Here is a 21,002-nt window from a genome sequence, read left to right on the forward strand (position 1 = left end):
AAAAAAAAAAAAAAAAAAGAAAAAGAAAAAGATATAATTCATTTAGTGAATCCTATAATGAGAAGCCCTCTAAAATTTCGGGGACAAATAAAAACAAAATCCTATTACATATAGCAGATATTAAAAAAATAGTCTTGCTACCTCAAGATGTATCATGAAGTAAAAATGCAAACAGCTGAAACAAGTCCCTAGTAATACTATCAATGACAGTAGTATGATGGAGGGATACAAATCTATGTAATATTAAAATTTTATAAAGCTGAAAAGATCTATTTTTAGTAAACAATTGAATGAAATAGTATTTTGTTCAAGCACTAACACATCAAGTGAATTCTTCATCACTACAGGTAGGTAGGTGTAGCTTGGCTAATTATCCAATAAAGATAACAAGAAGGAGTCAGGCATTAGATACAAAATACTGCAACCTTGAAATTTTATAATTCAACTAAATTTTCTGTAAAAAGCAAGGGAGTGCCTAATTGACTATCCCACTGCTACCCAGGACTGCTTCACATTTCATCCAGCTAGTAGCCACAGACTCAACATCTCGCCTCTGACTTTCCGTTTTGCTGTGACTAACAGGCCAGGCTGTTGCTTTATTCAACATCCCACTTTCTGGAGACTCTGCTTTTCTTACCACTGCAGTAATGACACTTTCAAGTTTCTTTATTTTTTTCTGCAACAAACTGAAGACTCTTATCGCAAATGGAAAGTGGGTTTCCTTCAAAGATGAACAGCAAGAGACGAGCACAGACATGATCACGTGACATGTCACTTTCTGCTTCAGGTTAAAGGACTCCTTGTCACCCATGCTTATTAAATCCTCCACCTGGAAAAATAAACACACTCTATTACTGTTGCTCTTCATTTTCATAAAACAATTTTTTCAACTCAGGTCTATCTAGGTATGATGTGTTTTATACTTAAAGTGAGACGACACCTATAAAGCCTTTATAAAGTATTAAGCACTGATTTCTAAGTAATTATAAGAATAGCTTCAGAAATTGTAATGAACATATTTGCACTTGCCAACTGGTTAATGTATTTAAAGCACACATCTAATACCTTTACAAACGTTTATTTAGTAAGGCAAAAATAATTTTCTCCTCTTTTGGATTGTATTTTGCTATTTTAACAAGAAAAAAAACTAAGACTAATATCTTAAATGGGAATGGGAGAAAATGGCGGTAAAAAGGGTATATTATTCTTATGGCTGTGATATGGATCCACATTGAAAAAATATATAAAATGTTAAAGATGTCAAATATTGCACAAAATATATTAAACAACACTGTAATGTTTAAAGTAAAACCAAGTACTCAAGAATGAAAAAAAATTTTTTTAAAAGAAAAATCTAGTGAAGCAAATGCTGAGAATTTATAAGAGTATGAGAAAGAAATCCAGGGGAGTACTTTCACGGCATACTTACCACATTTAACATTGAAGACGGATCTCCTGAATTTATATTATCAGCCAATAACTCAATCATCTTCTGATTCGCTACACCAATTAGTTTTCCTGGCTTTCTGTTTCTAATCACATTTTCGAGAGCTGTAAAGCAAAATTGAATACCGAGAGCTTTTATGTCACCAACACTCAAAGAATCATATGAAGAATTCAGGCAAACATTTTACAACTGTTTATGAAGGTTTGCTTTTTATTTTTCCTTGTATCCAATTCTGAATCTGTCTATCAGTGAGTTGGCTTCCTTTTCATTGTATATTTTTTATTTTGGTAAAAATTTTAAAAGACCTTACTGGCATATAACAGGACAAACAATAAATTTTACATTTTTTTTGGTTTCTTTCATGTTATCTGTTCACTTTTTCTAAAAACAACCAAATTTCTTACCTTCTTCCCAGCCTCTTAATAGAGGGTGCAGGGAGCAGATTCCTGATTTTGATAAATATATAGCAATTTTCATCTCGGCAGATTCCATATCATCATTATTGATGACCATAAATGGTAATAAATGTGTAACCACCTGATTTGACAACTGATAATTTTCACTCAGTATCTCTTCTTTAATTAATATGTCAGCTGCTATCTTAAGTACCTCGTACCTAAAAGACAGGCAAGCACATTTAGTTGAAAGACACAAATGAATCATCACACTATTACAGCTTAGCTGACAATATCCTGGTCTTCTGATCAAAAATATTATTCAGACACACTGAGATACCACTTAAAATCCATGACAATAACAGAGTTATCTGTGACAATACATTTATTATTTTTTTGTACAAGTGCTGGGATCATAGGCATGATCCATGCTGCCTGGCCAAAAATACTTTTAATCTGCTCATCCTGTCTAATCTTAAAAAAAAAAAAAATTCTTAGAGAAATCACTAGAGGTTAACCATAACATAAAACATATCACACTAGCTATCTCAACTCCACTGGAAATCAGATTCACTCAGGAATTAGATTAAAAAAAATGAACCAAGCACAACCTACATGATATATATCTACCTATATGATGGATACAAAAACATGAAAGACACACTCTCATCCTCTATGGAGCTTACCTGCTTTTACTTGCAAAAAGCTTTGATGCCAAAAAGGAAACAGCTAGAGCTTATTAAATACTTACCACAGATGGAATCATGTGTCTCTGAATTTATTTTTTAATTTGTTTAATATATTGGTGTTTGTTTTTAATTATAAAGTAAAAATTATATTAAATTATATAAAGTAGAAAATTAGAAAGTACTTCCCATCTTACTTCCCAGAATTCAGTATCATATATTATATACTTCCTTTTGCACTTTATTAAGGGAAATTCCAAACATAGAGAATAGTATAATGAACACACACACATTCAAATTAATTAACTATATAATGAAAGAGTATTACATTAAGATCTGTTCTTCTACCACAACAAAAGGATCATGTGACCAGAAAGAATTTGACACAAGAACTTCATCAATTCAAAATAGGAGAAGAAATGAATACATACCATTCTCTATTCTTTGAAAGTTCTGCTCTTTGAAAGAGATTCAGAAGATTTGAAATCGTCACTTCTGAACTGAAGTGTTCTTTGAAAATCTAAAGGGAAAAAAGTATCCATGAGTAGACTTGTACTTGCTTCAAACATGTATGGTGCTTTTTAAACGCAAATTTTAAAAAGAATGAATTATAAGGAACTTCTCCCAAGAATCCTAGCACAACTTAGAAGTTTTAAGATCTATTTCTCAAAAGTGGCATTCATAAGATAATTTTCATTGGTTCCAAGGTATTTGCTATTGATAAAAATATGTTAAAAGCAATACAAAAAGTCACAAAGCATTTTTCCTGTGTTAAATGCATATACTTAATATATCAAATTGTAAATTCCTATGAGTTCCTCCTAACTACACTTAAGTCTTTACTCTCAAGAGAACAAATTTCCCATGGAAATTTCCAAAAATATTCTAATCTCAAGCAGAGAATCAAGTGAGAAGGGCAAGAAAATTTATAAAATTGTATAGCTCAACGAATGACAAATTCACTTACCTCAAAAGCACTTATTGCCGCCAAAACAACATCTATATTATCATCACCTAATCGGGCTAAAACAGCTTCTTTTATGAAAGACTCATCAACACCCTCCTAAACAATAAAAAGAAAAATTAATTTATCTGTTGCTAAAAAACCTCTTAAGGCTTTGCAGTAGAAAGGAAGCATGGTTGTGTGAAAAACACTCCAGAATAACAGTCTAACACAGGCTCTGCTCTGGATGAGAATTCAAATACACTAGAACTAGATAATCTCTAAAGGGCCTTTTGAGATTAATAATTGGTACAAAGCTTTTTCAAGTTTTCACTGAAAATATAGTAAATATGTATACTCCAAATAGAGTTTTTGCAATTAAGGAGTTCATCTTATTAAAGTGAGAGCCCAGATATTGACAGTGCATAGACTAAAGAACAAGAATGTCTCTCATTTAAATCCCAGCTCTACCACTTATTAGCTGTGTGACTTTGGTCAAGTTACTTAACCTTTCTGGATCTCACTATTCTCACCTATAAAACAGCTTTGCTAATAATAACACCTACCCTCAAAGGGTTGTTAGAAGATTAAAAAATACATGTCAGTCTGTAGCACAGTGCTTTACACATAAGTACTATTAAAAAAAAAAGCTAGCTAGTATTATCTAAATTTTGCAAGGGATAAGGATATGTACTACAAAGCCAGTCTGCCAAAACTAGAGGTCATTTTTTAAATATAACAAATTAAAGAGTATACATTCATTCACAGAAAAGGAAAAATAAGACTGCTAATCAACATGAATATATCCCTATCCCTATGTGGCAGGAAAAAAAGCAACTAAATAATATAAAAAATATAGGTCACTCTATTGGGAGAAAAATGAAAATTCTTAGAATTCACAAAAATTTAGTTAGTTAGGCACAGTGGTAGGCGCCTATAATCCCAGCTACTCTAGAGGCTGAGGTGGGAGGACTGCTTACGCCCAGGAGCTTGAGGTCAGCCTGGATAACACAGCAAGACACCATCATTTAAAAAAATCCTCAAGAGCTGTAAGTAGCTAGATATCTGAACCTGGAATTTAGAATAAAACCTATGACTTGTCATCGATAGAGAAGAGAAAATGAAACCTGGTAGACAAAGGAAGGCATGAACGACAATTACAATACTCAATCCTGTAAGCTGAACATATACAGGGCCCTTCACTGAAACACTAACCAAACCCAGACAACAAGTGAGAAAGGCAGTAAGAGCAAAAGGATGAGAACAGCTTCAGAAACAGAAGAGTCCAGGGCTCCCTTTTATTCTAGAATAATTTCCTCTCACTGAAATCTTCCTATCACAATGAAGAGTATTATTCAATGAATTTATTTAACACATCAACAAAATAAACCTACTGGCAGTTTATGAACGCAGAACTCACACCAGATCAAATAAAGCAACATTTCTCAAACCTGAATATTACATCGGCCACTTTTAAAGAAATATTCTCAAAGATCTAAATGTTATTTAAATTGTTTGTTTATATACGAATTCAAAATTAAATATAACTCCTTAAAATATAGAAACAAATATAAAATATAAAAACAAATATATAATATAAAAACAAATTTTTTTAACCTACAAGGGAAATACTACAAACTCTATAAAACCAATAAAATTCAAATGAAGACGAATTTAGTGTGATTAATGGTAATTAGCTGAAATTAAATTTTACTGATCATATGAATTTACTTGTAATATGAATCTGGTTCTAATTGCGACGACACAAGTTTTAGAGTTTGACATGTTTTTATACTGCCATGTGCTGCAAGGAAACTAAACTCTGTTACCACTTTTCTCTATTCCAGAAATTTCTCAAATATGCAAATCCTGGTATTACACAGATGGAGCATTCCTATTTTAATTATAGTAACTACAGTAAAATATATATACAATTAGCACTTCACAACCACAATCTGAAGGCTATGTAAAAAAATAATGAGTCTATCTGAAACGAAGAAAAATTTTGAGAAAATAATACTATCAGTGGTAATTTATAATTTACCAAAAATTGTACAGGTACTGCTTGAGTGACTAAAATTTGGAAACTACTATTCTATTTGAATTATTGTCAAATCTTCATACCAATGCCTTTTGGTATAGATGCAAATTACACCAAATTATTTACAAATAAAATCAGCCTCAATACTTATTTGAAGCCACTAAAATTTTAAAGACAACTGAAACTGCAGGCACCAAAATCATGGAAGTGTTCAAAAGTTGTCATTCAAATGTCCCAAAATTAAGACTATCAAAATCAAATTTTATTTATGTATTTATTTATTTATTTTTGAAACAGGGTCTTGCCCTGTCACCCAGGTTGGAGAGCAGCGGCGTGATCACGGCTTGCTGCACCCTCAACCTCCCAGGCCCAAGAGATCCTCCTACCTCAGCCTCTCAAGTAGCTGGGACCACAAGCGTGTACCACCAAACTAGGCTAAGTTTTCCTTTTTTAAATTTTTTATAGAGAAGGGGGTCCCCCTATGTTGCTCAGGCTGGTCTCAAACTTTTGGGCTCAAGTGATACTTCTCCGAAAGTACTGGGATTACAGGCATGAGCTGCTGTGATGAGCCCAAAATCCAATTTCAAAACTAAAAGAATTCACAGATAATTAATGAACCTATGTGAATTAATCTACAATTTCCAGTTTGAAAAACACTAAAGATAAATAATTTTCAATGTGGAAACATAACAGCCATTGTTATTCGGTTACTGTTAAAATGGGGACTACAGGCATATGCAGTCCTAAATATTAGTCTAAAGTAATCTCATGAGCTTTATACAGCTCATCTATATAATTATACACTAACAATTCTAGGTAGTAACTTTAATTTCTTACTCAGAACTACACTCCTCATCATAAGAAAAAAAAATCATACATGAAAGCTATCCAAAACAAACCTTTGATGTTTTCATGATATTCTTCAAATGATTAATGGCCAGAAGTCTCACAGGAACAAGTGGATGATTCAGACTGAGCATCAAAGAAGTATCCGAATCTGCTAAAAACTATAGGGTTCATTCAACATAATTATCAAATGATTTCACTTAATCTGAACAGTCTATAATCAAGAACAAAACCCAGAGATAGCCACCCCAAATTGTCCAACGTTTCAGTAAAAACCTTCTCACCACAGAAACAAAAAAAGGCAAAATATTTGTTTCTAGAACATTATATGAATTGCAGTAGATGAATACTTGTGCCTATGTGTAGGTTTAATTTAGTAAAGTAATTCTACAAAGTAATTCTGTATTTTTTATGCACATCTGATTCCAAAGTAAAGAGTACCTAAGATGAATCACTGTTTTAACACCTCCTGGAAGACAGAATGCAACTCATCTAAAAGATGTAACAAACACTGACATTCAAATTAGTGACAACTTAGTTCACTTACACAATTTGACTAAAAAGCAAGTCTATCAACCTAAGATTTGGAAAAGCACCACTATTAAAAATCAAAGTCTAATTATGGAAAAGAAATACTAAAGCAATCATATTTCTCTTCATAATTATCTGTTTTTAAGGCTAATTACAAGAACTTCTGCTTAAATGTCTAACCTCTATATAAAGCTTTATGTTTGAATCACCAGAAAATTTCTGAAGTTTTAACATGGTCATGAAATAGAACCAATCTCCCCCTTGCTAATCAATAATATAGATAGCCCTATGTGGCTGGTACACAGGAAAGCATGGACCTAAGGAAAAGACGGAGAACACCAGAAACCTACGTGAGGCTGTCCTTTGATAATTCTTAATGAATATCCCATACAAAATACCCAAATAATACTTTTCCTGAAATAAGTATCACATTCATAGTTATGTACAAATTATTGTACCTTTCTCCAATTATTCTATTCCTGCCTCAGAGACGTACTTCAGGCAACTAGGCAAACTGTATAAGGTCATCTCTGTGAAATTTTCCACATAAAAGAAAGAAGTGGCAAATTTCCTTCTGAAGCTCTTCACATAACCATACAAATGTACCCCAAACTGTCATCGTTCCTTTGGAGAACAACATACCTGATATTTTCCTCCACTTGTAGAAAGGGAAACAAACTGGTGAAAAAGCTCTTGTTTTTTCAGGTCTGCAATTTCCTTTAGGTGTTCCTCTAACACAACATCTAATGTTCTGGGGTATCTGGAAGCAATTAAAGAGTGAATTCATTATTCTTAATATTAATCTCATAAACCGTATGTCTATAAAGATATAACATTTTAAAAATTACTGACAATGTGACTTAAATTTTAATAAACGTTATATGTAAAACCTAATGTCATTGGTCAACTTTGTTACTCTGACTACTCCAATAACAAAATAGTCTCTCGCTAAAAAATTATACTCTCCATAGCCCCCACACAACCACTATTTCCTCTTACATTTCAAATATTTTTGATTATGATACTGGCCCCTTCTTGAAGAAGAAATTTAAAAAGGACAGTCTCTATACAATTCAGTATATGAAGATGTGACTTGTGACTCATATCTTTATAGAATAGGAAGTACTTTGGAAGAGGATAAACATACATACGTAACTTACTTGCTTTCTAAAAGCCTAATGAGTGGAAGAAACTGTTCATTAAGCAAAGATACTTTATCCGAATCCATTTCTTCCTGTGAATTATATGAAATATACTCTTCAAATAGAAGGCTGTAAAAAAAAAAAAAAAAAAACCCAGAAATATCAGCACATATAAGAGTTGCTATTTATTGAGTACCTACTATATTCTAAGTGCTTTAGAAATATTATCTCTAATTGTCTACTTATACAAGGTATAGTATAATACTTATTTTACAGATAAAGAAATAGGGGCCTAGTATAGTGGTTCACACCACTGGCATTACAATCCCAGCACTTTTGGAGGCCGGGGTGGGAGGACTGCTTGAGGTGAGGAGTTCAAGACCTGTCTGGAGAACACAGCAAGACCACACTGCTATTTAAAAATGTTAAAAAAAAANAAAAAAAAAAAAAAAAAAAAAAAAAAAAAAAAAAAGGAAAAGAAACTAGGGTATAAAAAGTCTTCCAATTTGCTTGTGAGAACCAACACTCAGTGAGCCCTTTTATGCCATGAAGAATGGGGTTTCACATTTTAAGCCCCAGTCTGATACTAGAGCCTATGTTCTCAACATTACTTCATGTGTCTACTCTCCTTTAATCCACAAACCAAACCTCTGAGCAAAGGGGCATGAATGAAGCACACCAATAGACAGGTACCCTCTTGATGCTACAAACTGGCAAGGCCACATCCAGTCTAACCTCCAGAACTTACTATACACTTGGAAGTGGTGAGGGCAGAATTTACACCTATGTCTGCCTGCAATGCCTGCATTCTTTTCACCGCATCAAGTTGCCCATTAGGAAAAAAAAACTGAATTATTTTTACAGTAAAGAAATATTCCAGCCAGGTATGGTGGCTCATGCCTGTAATCTCAGCACTTTGGGAGGCCGAGGTGGGTGGAACACCTGAGGTCAGGAGCTAGAGACCATCCTGGCCAAAATGCTGAAACCCCGTCTCTACTAAAAATACAAAACTTAGCTGGGCGTGGTGTTGGCACCCCTGTAATTCCAGCTACTCGGGAGGCTGAGGCAGGAGAATCGCTTGAATCTGGGAGGCAGAGGTTGCAGTGAGCCAAGATCGTGCCACCGCACTCCACCCTGGCGACAGAGCAAGACTCCATCTCAAAAAAAAAACAAGATTAAAAAAAAGAACTAAACCTTACTCTATGCCTCCTTCAATATTAAGTTTCTAAATGACATTTACAGCGTTTTGACTGTGATACACTACTTCAAATATTATGGTCTGTTTACTAATAGAAAACTTCAAACAGCCAAACTGCGTTTAGTTATTACCCAAATTTAGCTTAACCATTAACTTTCCATTTTCATCTATAAGCACTAAAGATATGCAAAAACAATTAGTTTTGCTTTTAAGGCTACCAGTTATTGGATTAAGTACTTATAGTTAATGAAATGATACAGACAAAGCAAGATATACATTAAAAAGGAACAGCGAGAAATTTCTAACCAATCTTGAAAATTACACTGAGTCGCAGAAATGTAAATCAAAAGCACATCAAAGATAATAGCTTACCTAGCCAACAAATGGTCTAAGTTGTTATTCAGTGATATTTTTGTAAGTATAGCTTCTAAGTGGTTCTTGTAGATTTGACTATCTATCCCTTCAGTTTCTTCTCCTTAATAGGGAAAAAATTAAAATTGTGTTGGGAAAAATTTATTTTGCAAGCTAACATTATTAAATTTCATTTATAGCAGAAAATCTTTCTTAGAATAAAGCACGCACACTGATATCCAGCTTTTTATCTATTTCCAGAAGTGCATTTCACTTATATTTTTCACAGCTTTTTTGTATAGATCACCTTAATTTGTTTTTCAACTGAATTCTCTATTTTTAACAAGTATTATCATTCTTATAACAATAATAAAACAAAAGTCCAAAATTAGTCTTTCACCAGTTCATATTACAAATTGGTTGTGATAGTCCCAATCAGCTATCTCTGAAAACAGGCTAAACTTTCATCTCAGTACCTACCCCTTTACTGTACCAAGAGCTGGCATCCATTTCAGATTTATAATAAACATAAGAATCTGATGTTAGCTCTTGCTTTCAAACACTGGAACATCACTCATTACCTTTAGAATAGGAAGAAAACATTTCATTTATGCTAGTCATTTTTCTAAAATGTATGTTTAAACCAATATTTGGTTATGAAAACCTCATTTTCCAGCAGGCTGACAGTTTAGAGAAGTCTTTCTTAGTGTTCTCCAAGTAGGAATAGAACCAAGTGTTTCTTCCTAGTCTTTTTGTATTTATTAAAAGACGTAACGCCAGCAATCATTCTAATTATGATGATGATGATGATGAGATACGGACTCATTCTGTCACCCAGGCTGAAATGCAGTGGGGCAAACACAGCTCACTGTAGCCTCGAACTCCCTGGGCTCAGATGATCCTCCCACCTCAGTCTCCTGAGCAGCTGGGACCATGGGTGCATGTCACCATGCCGGGTTAATTTTTGTATAGTTTTGTAGAGACAGCGTTTTGCCATGTTGCCTAGCTGGTCTTGAACTCCTGAGCTCAAGTGATCTGCCCGTCTCAGTTTCTGAAAGTGCTAGGATTACATGTTTGAGCCAACTAGCCCTCTAATTATTATTTTTTGCTTTGTTTCATAATTTGGATTTTTATGCATAAAAATTTTCTTGTTCTTATATTTTTAATTACTCTAGGGAGAAAAACTTTTTTGGCAACTGGATATTTATTGCAAATGAATCACTAAAGTTCATTAAATTCCTAAATGAGAAGGCAAAGGTTTACTCGGTAAAAAATTTTAAAATTATTCTAGTCTTTTTCATGTAACGACTATTTAAGAACTTGTTCTAAGAAACCACTCAATTAAAAAGGATCTCTCTTCAACCAACCTGCTCCCCACCCCAAATGTTTCTCACTTAATACACAAGTTACACAAAAACAACTGGAAAACAGAAATTTCCAATATTTTAAAGCTGTTAACCAGGATACGGTTACTATCTTAAGATCAAATCTTAGAACGATTCTGGACAAAAAATGTAAAACCACAAACCTGTAACGTGATGAATGATGGAGACAACCAGATGGGGAAGCATGTAACGCAGAAGAGGACTGACATCGTAAGTTTCAGAAATCCCATGAAGTATTGTAATAAGATCAGGAACATTACATAAATGAAGGAATGGCCTTTGAAGAAGCAAAAGTACATACATGTTGACTTTACAAGTCAGACAATGAGTGACAATATTTAAAAAAATATATAATCACTTATCTTACAAAAATAATTATTCAAAATAATTTTATTCACTTCTAACTAGCACCATTCCTCAATTCAATTGTACATACTTTTTCCCAAGGCTCTCTGGCTTCTGTCTCTGCAGGAGTACTATCAAGCAACTTAATCCATCCTTGATCAAAGAGGGAATCTTGGTTAATGTTTTGATGATCTGTGATGCCAATGAATTCACAAAGGTATCTTCCATTGTCACTTTCACAGAAATCTGACATATTATCATATATGTTGCAGCTCTGTAATCTGGTAAAGATGATTTCAATCCCTAAATATTTTTTAAATATAAGGAAAAATGATAAACCATATTATTTTCTTCTACTTAAAATGTTAATCTGACAAATTAGAAAAGTCATAAATTAGAGATTACTACAACCTAATACATAGTCAACCACTCTTCAGACATAAACAATAAAGGAGTTGACCCCTTTTTCAGAGTGGATAAAGAGATGAGATAAGTCTGTTGGATGAGACAAAGGATCTCAGAAAATTTTCCAACTCAAAATATCTACCATGTGTCTTAACAGGAGCCAGTAAGCTCTTCTTTTATTCGTAAAAATCTACTAATGGAAGGGAGACCCCAATCAGATCACTGATGGAAGAAAAAGGTCTGATGAAAGACAAGTTGAGACGACGGTGGGAAGTAAAAGCAGTATCTCCATGGGGCACCTGGGAAGGCATCAGGCAACAGGACACTCAGGAAAGAAAAACACTGAGATGTAGGAGCCAGTGCACAAAGAATGCTGAGAGCCTGCTTCTGCCCCAAAGACAGTCTACTCCATCCTCCTTCCAGTAAGGAACAAAGACGGCGACGAAAATCAATCTAGGAGATGGTGGCAGGGCCAGACAGCTAATATTTATTTTTAAGAATCCTAATTAAGGTCCCACTCTGGTTAGTTTCTAATAAAAAAGTGTCATATTTTCAACCTAAAAGTTAAATTTCATCAATCACCTGAAATACATTGTCAATTTAAAAATGCTTAAATCTAAAAAAAAGTTCAAGAGCAAGAAAATTCCTTTAAGTACAAAATAATCTACTTAACACATCAGCCGTGCCAACCTTTTGGATATAGGGAAATAATTTGGCGATGATATTGTCTGATACGTCTTCCGCAGCTACCAGCGCCGACACAATGGTGGAAGCATAGAAAGCCAAGAGCACCCTCAACTGAGCTGAGCTGCCCGGGTACTCAGCAAAAACCTGAAACAAGGAACACAAACACACACATGGAACAGTGAAAGGGAGAGGACTGCTTGAGGCTGAGACTTCAGTGAACCATGATGGCACCACTGTACTCTAGCCTGGGCGACGGAGCAAGACCATGTCTCCAAAAAAAAAAGCAAAGTGAAAGGCCAAATAAATATTTACAGCTCTCCTGAACTACCATATGAAATGCTTAATACATTCGCAATGTGACAAGAATGAACTAATAATATTCCTAACATATTAATTAAAAAACAATTTTTTTTTGAGACAGTCTCGCTCTGTCACCCAGGCTACAGTATAGTGACCTGATCTCGGCTCACTGCAACCTCCCCCTCCCAGGTTCAAGCTATTCTCCTGCCTCTGCCTCCCGAGTAGCTGGGATTACAAGCACATGCCACCATGCCCAGCTTATTTTCATATTTTTAGTAGAGATGGCGTTTCAGCATGTTAGTCAGGATTGTCTCGAACTCCCAACCTCAAGTGATCCGCCTGCCTCAGCTTCTCCAAAAGTGCTGGGATTACAGGCATGAGCCACTGCATCCAGCCTTAAAATTTTTTGAACAGCTTTCCCAGGTTGAGTATTCCTGACATTTCTAGACAGTCTCTTCAAATAGTCACTGTAACTAGAATTTGGCAAGGAACAGGCATTTATTTTTGTAGAAAAACACCTTTGGAAAAAAAACAAAACAAAACAAACAAACAAAAAAAACTGATTCTCAAACTGTTCCCGCTTCAAAACACCAGACCATTTAACAAAATAAAATTATCCAAAGGACCACTCTTATTAGGGAAGGCTTTAGTGTGTTTTCTTCATACAAAGCAAGCAATCTTTTCATAAAATTATATACTCATGAAACAACATACTGCTCACCTTCACAGATTTTGTCACCAAGCTACAAATGAAATCCATGAATCCAAGGTCTTTGTAGCAGTGGGTAATCAAAGTTCCTTTAGCTAAGGGCACTCCGGATTGCTATTATTAACAAAAAGAACAAACTATTAGCAACATCCATCAACTAATCCTTAAAGTATTTACCCCAGTAATCTCTTCATACTGCTATAGTTCATAAATTAAAAACATAATCTCTCCTTGTAACTGGTGATGGTGATGAAATTAACACACAAAATCATGGGAACTTAGAAATTCAAGAGAAGGTTTGCAATGAGGGCAGAAGTAGTTCGTGAAAAATGTTTCTTATTATATGGCACATTTTGAAAGGTACTTATCAAAATCTGTTTCTCTAGATTCTTAGAAATTTTACTGGTTCTATTTGGTTTCTGAGCCAATATGATATGCTTCTGTTATTGCTTTCAAATAATTCTAAGAACAGAAATGAACTAGGAACCTGGGCAACTTATACCACCATTCTCACCATCCAGCATTATACATGGTATGTAACAGATGCTCAATAAATATTGACCAAATAAATGAAAGGAGAATTTTAAGTGAACTTTAGTAGGTGAGTGGAGTTTGAATTCCTGGAATAAGAGGGTCTAGGGAGCTGCAAGGTCCAAGGGTAGATCACAGGAAGAATAATTTTGAGGCTATGAGCAGAGTGAATGTTGGGAAGAGCAGCTTGACAGCTTTATCAAAGCCTGACCTTCTCTAATGTTCTTCAGTTCAAGTGCTTTACATTCAGATTCTTAAATTCTCCTTCCAGTTAAAAAGTCCTCATTACTCCTGTCTTGCTAATTCTGAACACTAACCTCACTACCATCATCACCCAAAGGTGCACAGCCCCATGATCTGTTAGCCTACTTTCATTCCCATTTGCCTCCCCTCCTAACCTGGATCACCACACTCAACATGCGGTAAAGTTCCTGCTAACTACATCTACTTTGCTCTACCACATGTTGCCAAAGTGCTGATAGTTAGTCAGCTGGTTTCCCGTACAATAGCATGCTGTTTGATCTCACCCAGACCCTTCCTGTTATACAAGTATACTTATATTCATCTGTAAATTAATTTCTAGCATCTTCCTCACAACTTTAATTCTTAAGCCCTGAAGTTATCCTTATCCTTTTAATTTTTATAATTATTTTCCGCCTTTCTTCACCTCCAACTTTTTTTTTAAGCTCTCAGTTCCAAAATTTAAAATGCCAAACAGCATGGTACAACAGAAAGACACAGGGTCTGGAATCAGACTGGGGTTCAAATCTCAACTCTGCCACTTAATAGTTATGCGAACTTTGGCAAGTAGCCTGTCCTCATCTGTGAAAACAAAGTTTTGGGTTAATCCAAGACAATATAATACACATTGCCTAGCCTGATGTCAGATACTAAATAAAAGCTAAATATTATTAACATTAATAATAGTTTCACTGGCAAGTTAGGAAATAAAAATGATGGAGGTAATAACTGGACCATTCCCAGGAGCGCTGGCTCATTTTTTCCTAATTAAATCCCTTAATCAAGATTTGTAATGCTTACAGACATGTGTCATTCAGCAATCATACCTTAACTGGCAACAGCCAGAACCATTTGTGCTTTGAATTATTAATTTTTAGCAGCTGTATGACTCGCACAAATATTCTTGTCTCATGGTATGGCAGAACACAAGCAATGAGGCTATCTTGATTATAAAGATGTATATGGAACCTGGGGGAAAAAAGCAAATAGTTCAACTGGACACAAAACAATAAAAAGCACCTATTTCCTCATATGCCCAAGCTGTGTATTAATGAGCTAAAACAACCTAAAACGAGTAGCAGTAAAAAAATCACATAATTATAAGCAAGATATAGAACATTTTAAAAGTCCTCAATTTTCCATTCACACATGCCTCAACATGGGCCTGCCAATTCCTATCCAATATCTTTAAATATTCAAAATCAAAATATACACCCCATTCACTTTCTCTCAGTTTTAAAATTTTTATTTTTTTGAAATAGGGTCTTGCTCTGCCACCCAGGCTGGACTGCAGTGGCACAATCATGGCTCACAGCAGCCTCGACCTCCCAGGCTCAACTGATCCTCCCACCTAGGCCTCCTGAGTATCTGGGACCACAGGTGAGCACCACTACGGCTGGCTAACGTTTTATTTCTATGTAGAGACTAGGTCTTCCTATGTTGCCCAGTCTGGTCTCTTAACCTTTTTTTTTTTTTTTTTGAGAGGGAGTCTCACTGTTGCCCAGGCTAGAGTACAGTGGCACAATCTTGGCTCACTGCAACCTCCATCTCCTGGGTTCAAGTGATTCTCCTGCCTCAGCCTCCCAAATAGCTGGGACCACAGGCACACACCACCATGCCCAGCTAATTTTTTTTTATTTTAATAGAGTTTTACCATGTTGGCCAGGTTAGCCTCGAACTCCTGAGCTCGGGCAATACACCTACCTCAGCCTCCCAAAGTGCTCGGATTACAGGCATGAGCCACTGCACCTGGCCAAGATGCTTTTTCTAATTCTCTCTACCAACTGATCTCTCTTCTGTATAAACTCTATTCTTTTATATGGACTTTTTTTTCTTGAGATAGGAGTTTCACTCTTCTTGCCCAGGCTGGAGTTAACAGTGTGATCTCAGCTTACTGCTACCTCCACCTCCTGGATTCAAGCGATCCTCCTGTAGCTGGGATTGCAGGCATGTGCCACTACACCCAGCTAATTCTGTTTTTTCAGTAGAGATGGGGTTTTTCCATGTTGGTCAGACTGGTCTTGAACTCCCGACCTCAGGTGATCCATTCACCTCGGCCTCCCAGTGTTGGGATTACAGGCATGAGCCACCATGCCTGGTCTACATGTACTTTTTTTTTAAAAACAGTATCATACATTGCCTTTTATTAGTTTTTTTCTTTTTTTTTTTTTGAGATGGAGTCTACTCGGTCACCCAGACGGGAGTGCAGTGGTGTGATCTCAGCTCGCAGCAACCTTCATCTCCCAAGTTGAAATGATTCTCATGCCCCAACCTCCCAAGTGGCCACCACGCCTGGCTAATTTTTTTTGGTATTCCTAGTAGAGACAGAGTTTCACCATGCTGGTCAGCCTGGTCTCGAACCCCCAATCTGAAGTGATCTGCCCACTTTGGCCTCCCAAAGTGTTGGGATTACAGGCGTGAGCCACTGAACCCAGCCTATTAGTTTCACATATGATTTTAGTACCATCCAAGCTGTTACTTTTTCCAGGAAGCTTTCTTCAACTATTCCAGGCAGAACTATATCCACAAAACTACGCTTAATTCTTTATTACAGCATTTATTTCAAAACAGTAATCAAGCGGAACCTACTTATCTGTGTACTGAACTTAGTATATGTTGAATAAATAAGTAAGTCTTCTGAAGAAATAAATGAAAAACCAAATTTAATAAGTATTGCTTACATGAAGATCTACTTGGGGGTAAAACTAGATGCTAGAAAACAGATGGCAATATTACAGACTTTGAAATATTCTTTTTTGTCTGATTGCCCTAATGTTCTGACAATCAGAAGATCCAAGTTAAAAATGATGTTTTCTTGGTGACTCATTTATTTCTTTAAAAAATTAGTTTATCTCCATATCTCCATTTTTTGTTTTTTGTTTGATACAGAGTCTCCCTGTCACTCCAGTTGGAGTTCAGTGGCGCAATCTCAGTTCACTGCAAAATCCGCTTCCCGGGTTCAAGGGATTCTCCTGCTTCAGCCTCCCAAGTAGCTGGAATTACAGGTGCTCACCGCAGTGCCCTGCTAATTTTTGTATTTTTGGTAGAGACAGGGTTTTACCATGTTGGCCAGGCTAGTCTTGAAGCCATGTCTCCAATTAATGGGATAGAAATCTACTTTTAAAACATGTAGGCCGGGCGAGGTGGCTCATGCCTGTGATCCCAGTACTTTGGAGGCCAAGGTGGGGGTGGATCACCTGAGGTCAGAAGTCTGAGACCAGCCTGACCAACATGCAGAAACCCTGTCTCTACTAAAAAAACAAAATTAGCCAGGCCTGGTGGCGCATGCCTGTAATCCCAGCTACTCTGGAGGCTGAGGGAGGAAAATAGCTTGAACCCTGGAGGCAAAGGTTGCGGGGAGCCAAGATCCTGCCATTGCACTCCAGCTAGGGCAACAAGAGAGAAACTCTTGTCTCAAAAATAAATAAATAAATAATAAAATAAAACATGTAAATTGGATTTGGTGTGGCAGCTCATGCCTATAACCCCAGCACTTTGGCAGGCTGATGAGACAGAAGGATTGCTTGAGGCCAGGAGTTCCAGACTAGCCTGGGCAACAGAGACACTGTCTCTACAAAATAATAATAATAATAATAACAACAACAACAACTAGCAGGGCATGGTGGTAATCCCTGTAATCTCTGCTACTTGGGAGGCTGAGATCCAAGGATCATTTGAGCCCTGGAGGTCAAGTGAGCCATGATCACACCACTGCACCCAGCCTAGGTGACAGAGTAAAATCTTGACTCTCAAAAAAAAAAAAAAAAAAAAAAAAGAAAGAAAGAAAAAGAAAAGAAAAGAAAGAAAGAAAAGACGGCTGGGCAGCTGGGCACAGTGGCTCACGCCTGTAATCCCAGCACTTTGGGAGGCTGAGGCGGGTGGATCATGAGGTCAGAAGTTTGAAATCAGCCTGGCCAACATGGTGAAACCCGGTCTCTACTAAAAAAAATAAATACAAAAAAATTAGCTGGGCATGGTGGCAGGTGCTTGTAATCTTAGCTACTTGGGAGGCTAAGGCAAGAGAATCACTTAAACCTGGTAGGCAGAGGTTGCATGAGGAGAGATCGAACCACTGCACTCCAGCCCAGGAGACAGTGCAAGACTCCATCTCAAAAAAAAAAAAAAGACATGTAGAGAATAAACTAAACAAAAATGTGTATGCTGCGATGTGATACCAATATGTGAGAAAATAAACTGAGTAAACTGCTGAGACAATTCCCAAAGCAGATAAAAGATCAGACCTTGGAAATAAGCCAGTTGTATCCTAGCTTTGCCACTTACTAGCTGTGTAACTCAAGCAACTTAACCCCTCTAAGCCTCAGTTTTCTCAACTGTAAAACAGAGATAATACAAGTAATCTCACCAGATGAATGCTTCGAGGATTAAATGAGATAATGCAGGTAAAGTGCTAACCAGGACCTGGTGTATATATGCTCAATACACATTAGCTATCATTGTTTTTCTCAAGTAATGGTATTTCAGAAGGTAATATTGCCTGCTTCCCCAACCATTTTGTTATTTTGGCAAGAAAGAAGCTTAATACCCATCGCCCCAAGTGTGCAGGAACAAGCTGTCACTTTACCATTACAGCTTGTTCCTGCACACTTGGGGCGATGGGTATTAAGCTTCCTTCTTGCCAAATAACTAATGAGCTTAGGCCCGGCGCAGTAGCTTACGACTGTAATCCCAGCACTTTGGGAGGCTGAGGCAGGTGGACCACCTCAGGTGATCAGGGGTTCAAGACCAGCCTGGCTAACACAATGAAACCCTGTCTCTACAAAAATACAAAACTTAGCCAGGCACTATGTCAAGTGCCTGTAATCCCAGCCACTCAGGAGGCTGAGGCAGGAGAATTGCTTGAACCCGGGAGGCAGAGGCTGCAGTGAGCCAAGATTTCACCACTGTACTCTGTACTCCAGCCTGGGCAACAGAGCAAGACTCCATCTCAAAAGAAAAAAAAAAGAACTAATGAGATTAGACCATTTACTCAAAATCATCAGTAGTTCTACTTTTCATTATCAAATAAAAAGAATTTAAAGACAGAAGAGCATGCTTATCTCACACAATGGATGTTGTCTTAATCTCTTAATATATACCAATTTTTCAGCTTTAAGTTGATAAGTGTTCTCAACTACTTAATTTTTTAAAAGACCAAAGTGATTAGCCCATAGTTATATCTGTAATTCTATTAACTACCTGTGAATCAACCACTCCAGACACTTCTGCGCTGGCTTAAGCAGAAAGTAAGGTGACAAGTGAATAAGGAATAATGAAATGTTTTCATCCAACTGTTTGTTTACTGCTTTGGTCTGAACGCTTCGCTCCAAGGTTTTTGCTAGCTGACTGAACAACGGTGCTTCAAACTGCTCAAAGGAAGGATCAATTCCAAGCAATTCTTCCAGGCCAGTGCATCCTAAATTTCAAAAAAAAAGCCAGTTTAGTTAATGAATCTTTTCAAGTAAACTCATCCCACCCCTCTTTTGCAGTTTTACTTACTCTAAAAAGTCTCTGAATTCTTTATGTACAATTTGTAATACAGTCTCAAACACTGCTTTCTAGTTTTCAAACATATAAAGTAAGTCTTATCTCATCTACCAGAACAGAAAGTACTTCGTGGCAAGAAACACTGCTTTTTTTTTTTTTTTTTTTTTTTTTTTTTGATATCCTCAACAATAACTATGCCAGTCCTCTGAGAGGACTCCTCCGTTACCCAAGTCACTGCTTCTATCCCCTTTTAGCTGTTCTCTTTTTGATTTATTAGTTGACCCCTCTAACCTTGTTTCTTCATCTGTGAGATCCAGATACCACTCCTCATAAACATTTCAAGCACAGCTAAAAGACGGCTCACCAATGGCAAAGGCGGTGTCCCTGTCGATGGTGGCCGCTTCCTTAGGGTCAAACAACAAAGAGGCAACTTCATCTCTAGAGAAGAGGCTGGGATCACTTTGAGGGAGGGCAAGTCGTTGGAGCTGCTGGGCTAAGGACGTCATCTTTCACGCCAACGGAGTTTTAATGACAGGGGCTAAAAAAACATAAGCACTTTGAGAAGTCTCTACGAAACTGTAAGGCGCGTCACATACAAACAATTTTCCTCTGCACTCGGCGCCGTCATGGACACACGACGCGGCTGTCCTGAGATCTGTGGATCCCGGAGATGCAAACACGACAGCAACAGCGCTAAGAACTAATTACAGTACCGGCCACCGCGCCAAGGCTTTCCTTCAACCCTTATTCGGTAGATATCCGGAAAACTCTTACCCTTCCTCGATATGCCGCCCCCATCCGCAGCCACATCAAGCGGCTCTGTGCGCCTCCTTACCCGGAATTGGGAATTTGGGTACACCTTGGAATGCAGCAACTCTTCACAGCAGCTCCCACATGGTATAAGAGTCCAACCCTCTTCCGGAAACCTAAAGCATGCTGTAAAGCCTCTTCCGGCTGCGACACTACGGCAAGTGAAGAGGTTCAAACTTGCGCGGAATAACACGAGACAGCTCCGCCTCTTGAGGCAAAAGCCCGCCCCTAAGCCCGCCCCTAAGCCCGCTGATCTAGGGCTCAAGTCTTGAGTTTCTTAACGCTCCGCAGCTCGGGTGCAGCCGTCTGCGCTGTGGCTTATGTATGAGGCTTTCGGTCTCTGGATGGGCCTTTTGTGGGCTTTAAGAATCCGTAGCCGGAATCATTCATTCAGTGTATACTTATCCAGCCTTTGCAAGATGCCAGCAGCATCGCCTAGTGCTGAAAGCTACGGGTTGTGAAGTCACGTGGTTTGGGTTCAAACCCTGGCGCTGGCGCCTGTCCGTCTATGTTTAGGTTTACAGGT

The 21,002-nt window shown here is 37.1% G+C and overlaps 1 protein-coding gene across 3 annotated transcripts in view; it reads right to left on the bottom strand.

Annotated features, from left to right (window-relative positions):
• Positions 1-20,616, bottom strand: part of HEATR1 (HEAT repeat containing 1) — a 58,483-nt gene extending 37,867 nt beyond the window's left edge. The window contains exons 1-17 of one of the 3 annotated variants that reach the window (XM_017526603.2): positions 20,502-20,594; positions 20,031-20,204; positions 19,379-19,595; positions 15,010-15,151; positions 13,424-13,525; positions 12,406-12,546; positions 11,402-11,613; positions 11,109-11,242; positions 9,602-9,704; positions 8,050-8,160; positions 7,532-7,649; positions 6,412-6,519; positions 3,496-3,591; positions 2,960-3,048; positions 1,852-2,063; positions 1,430-1,551; positions 638-829 (exon numbers count right to left, since the gene is read on the bottom strand). In XM_017526603.2, coding sequence (XP_017382092.1) covers positions 638-829; positions 1,430-1,551; positions 1,852-2,063; positions 2,960-3,048; positions 3,496-3,591; positions 6,412-6,519; positions 7,532-7,649; positions 8,050-8,160; positions 9,602-9,704; positions 11,109-11,242; positions 11,402-11,613; positions 12,406-12,546; positions 13,424-13,525; positions 15,010-15,151; positions 19,379-19,595; positions 20,031-20,172 — 2,241 coding nt within the window. In that variant the 5' untranslated portion in view covers positions 20,173-20,204; positions 20,502-20,594. Of the gene's footprint in view, positions 1-637; positions 830-1,429; positions 1,552-1,851; positions 2,064-2,959; positions 3,049-3,495; positions 3,592-6,411; positions 6,520-7,531; positions 7,650-8,049; positions 8,161-9,601; positions 9,705-11,108; positions 11,243-11,401; positions 11,614-12,405; positions 12,547-13,423; positions 13,526-15,009; positions 15,152-19,378; positions 19,596-20,030; positions 20,205-20,501 lie in introns of all 3 variants that reach the window. The other 2 variants (XM_017526601.2, XM_017526602.2) reach the window with 2 other exon arrangements.
• Positions 20,617-21,002: the final 386 nt, after the last annotated feature.

Source organism: Cebus imitator, unplaced genomic scaffold (genome assembly GCF_001604975.1).
Source record: "Cebus imitator isolate Cc_AM_T3 unplaced genomic scaffold, Cebus_imitator-1.0 Scaffold42, whole genome shotgun sequence".
NCBI classification, from domain to species: Eukaryota; Metazoa; Chordata; class Mammalia; order Primates; family Cebidae; genus Cebus; species Cebus imitator.